The sequence below is a fragment of the Olea europaea genome, unplaced genomic scaffold, assembly GCF_002742605.1.
Source record: "Olea europaea var. sylvestris unplaced genomic scaffold, O_europaea_v1 scaffold261, whole genome shotgun sequence".
In the NCBI taxonomy this organism is placed as follows: domain Eukaryota; kingdom Viridiplantae; phylum Streptophyta; class Magnoliopsida; order Lamiales; family Oleaceae; genus Olea; species Olea europaea.
The window spans coordinates 202723-204218 of NW_019244422.1; the positions used below are offsets into that span (position 1 = coordinate 202723).

General features: G+C 38.7%; 1 protein-coding gene across 1 annotated transcript; it reads left to right on the forward strand.

Moving 5' to 3' along the window:
• Positions 1 to 290: 290 nt before the first annotated feature.
• LOC111383086 (NDR1/HIN1-like protein 1) lies at positions 291 to 1266 on the forward strand. Its single transcript, XM_023007155.1, has one exon. The coding sequence runs from the start codon at positions 366 to 368 to the stop codon at positions 990 to 992; it is 627 nt and encodes a 208-aa protein (XP_022862923.1). The 5' UTR covers positions 291 to 365; the 3' UTR covers positions 993 to 1266.
• Positions 1267 to 1496: the final 230 nt, after the last annotated feature.

The window sequence follows — 1496 nt, forward strand, 5'->3', positions numbered from 1 at the left end:
ATATTGACAAAACTTATAAAAAGTAATTTTAAGCACACGATCAAACATCGTGCTTTCACAAACCAACTTTCAACTAGTCCTAAGAATACTTTTTCACAAAATCATGTCTCACATTCGAAGAGTAATTTTGTCAAAACCTAATCACTTCATACACAACAAAATTAATTCCATTGAACCAAGCCCCCACCCCACCCCCATATATACAACAAAGTTTTAGTATAAATGTGACATTACAAGACGTCCATAGAACTCCCTAGCCCTCTTCTTATCTTTCAAAAATTTGTAACATAATAAAAGACGTCCATAGAACTCCCTAGCCCTCTTCTTATCTTTCAAAATTTGTAACATAATAAAACAAAACAATCATGTCGGCCAAGGACTGCGGCCACCACGACGAGGATCGGAAAAAGTTCTACCGCCGCCTCTTGGCCACTTTTCTCGTATTCATAATCCTCATCCTCTTTATCATCCTCCTCATCTGGCTTATCCTCCGACCCACAAAACCGCATTTCATCCTCCAAGACGCCACCATCTATGCCTTTAACATCTCGACTCCAAGCTCCCTCACTTCCAACATCCAAATCACCATTTCTTCGCGAAACCCTAATGACAGAATCGGCATATACTATGATAAAGTCGATGTATATGCCTCGTACCATGGCCAACAAATAACCCTACCAACATCGCTTCCTGCTACATACCAAGGACACAAAGACATCACAGTTTGGTCACCATTTCTGTACGGAAATGCAGTTCCCATTGCACCATTTCTGACCGTTGCTTTGAATCAAGATCAGCTTGCAGGGACGGTGTTAATCAACATTAGGGTTGATGGACGTATCAGATGGAAAGTTGGGTCTTTCATTTCTGGGAGATACCGTTTGTATGTAAATTGTCCTGCTTATATAAATTTTGGTAACAAAAATAGCGGCATTGCTGTTGGATCAGCTATTAAGTATCAACTGGTGATGGACTGCCATGTTGATGTTTGATGATATTGGAGTGTCGCCCGGTGAAATAGCCATGTCTATGAAGACACTTGCACGAGGATATATAGAAGACCCTGTGAAACTTCACAGTTTGCTTCTCCTTTTTTTTTTTTTTTTTTTTGCTGTTTTTTTTGTAGTTTTCAATGTTTTATTATGGTCTATTACTTGATTTTCTAGTTTAAGACACTATGTAGTAATGTATTATGGTGTTGAGAAAGGTGCAAGTTGCCAAGAATATACATAACATTATAGTATGATATAAGTCGAGCTTGAATTAGTACTGTTTTTCGATTCCTATTTTTCTCCTTTTTGAAGAAAGGAATTGAGAAATTCAATTGACTAGCAGCACGTTGATTGAATAATATTACAGATCAAGAGTGTGGGAAAGCTAGAGCCCACACTCCATAATTTGCGATCGTAAACATGGAGTGTGGGTTCCAGAGCTACCTACACTGCTCTCGAACATTGTTGGCGATAGATAGCATTATTCATGTTAGTTGGGCTCTC

What these genes read in the sequence shown, in the direction of transcription:
- LOC111383086 (XM_023007155.1), top strand. Translation starts at nt 366, where the DNA reads ATGTCGGCCAAGGACTGCGGCCACCACGACGAGGATCGGAAAAAGTTC.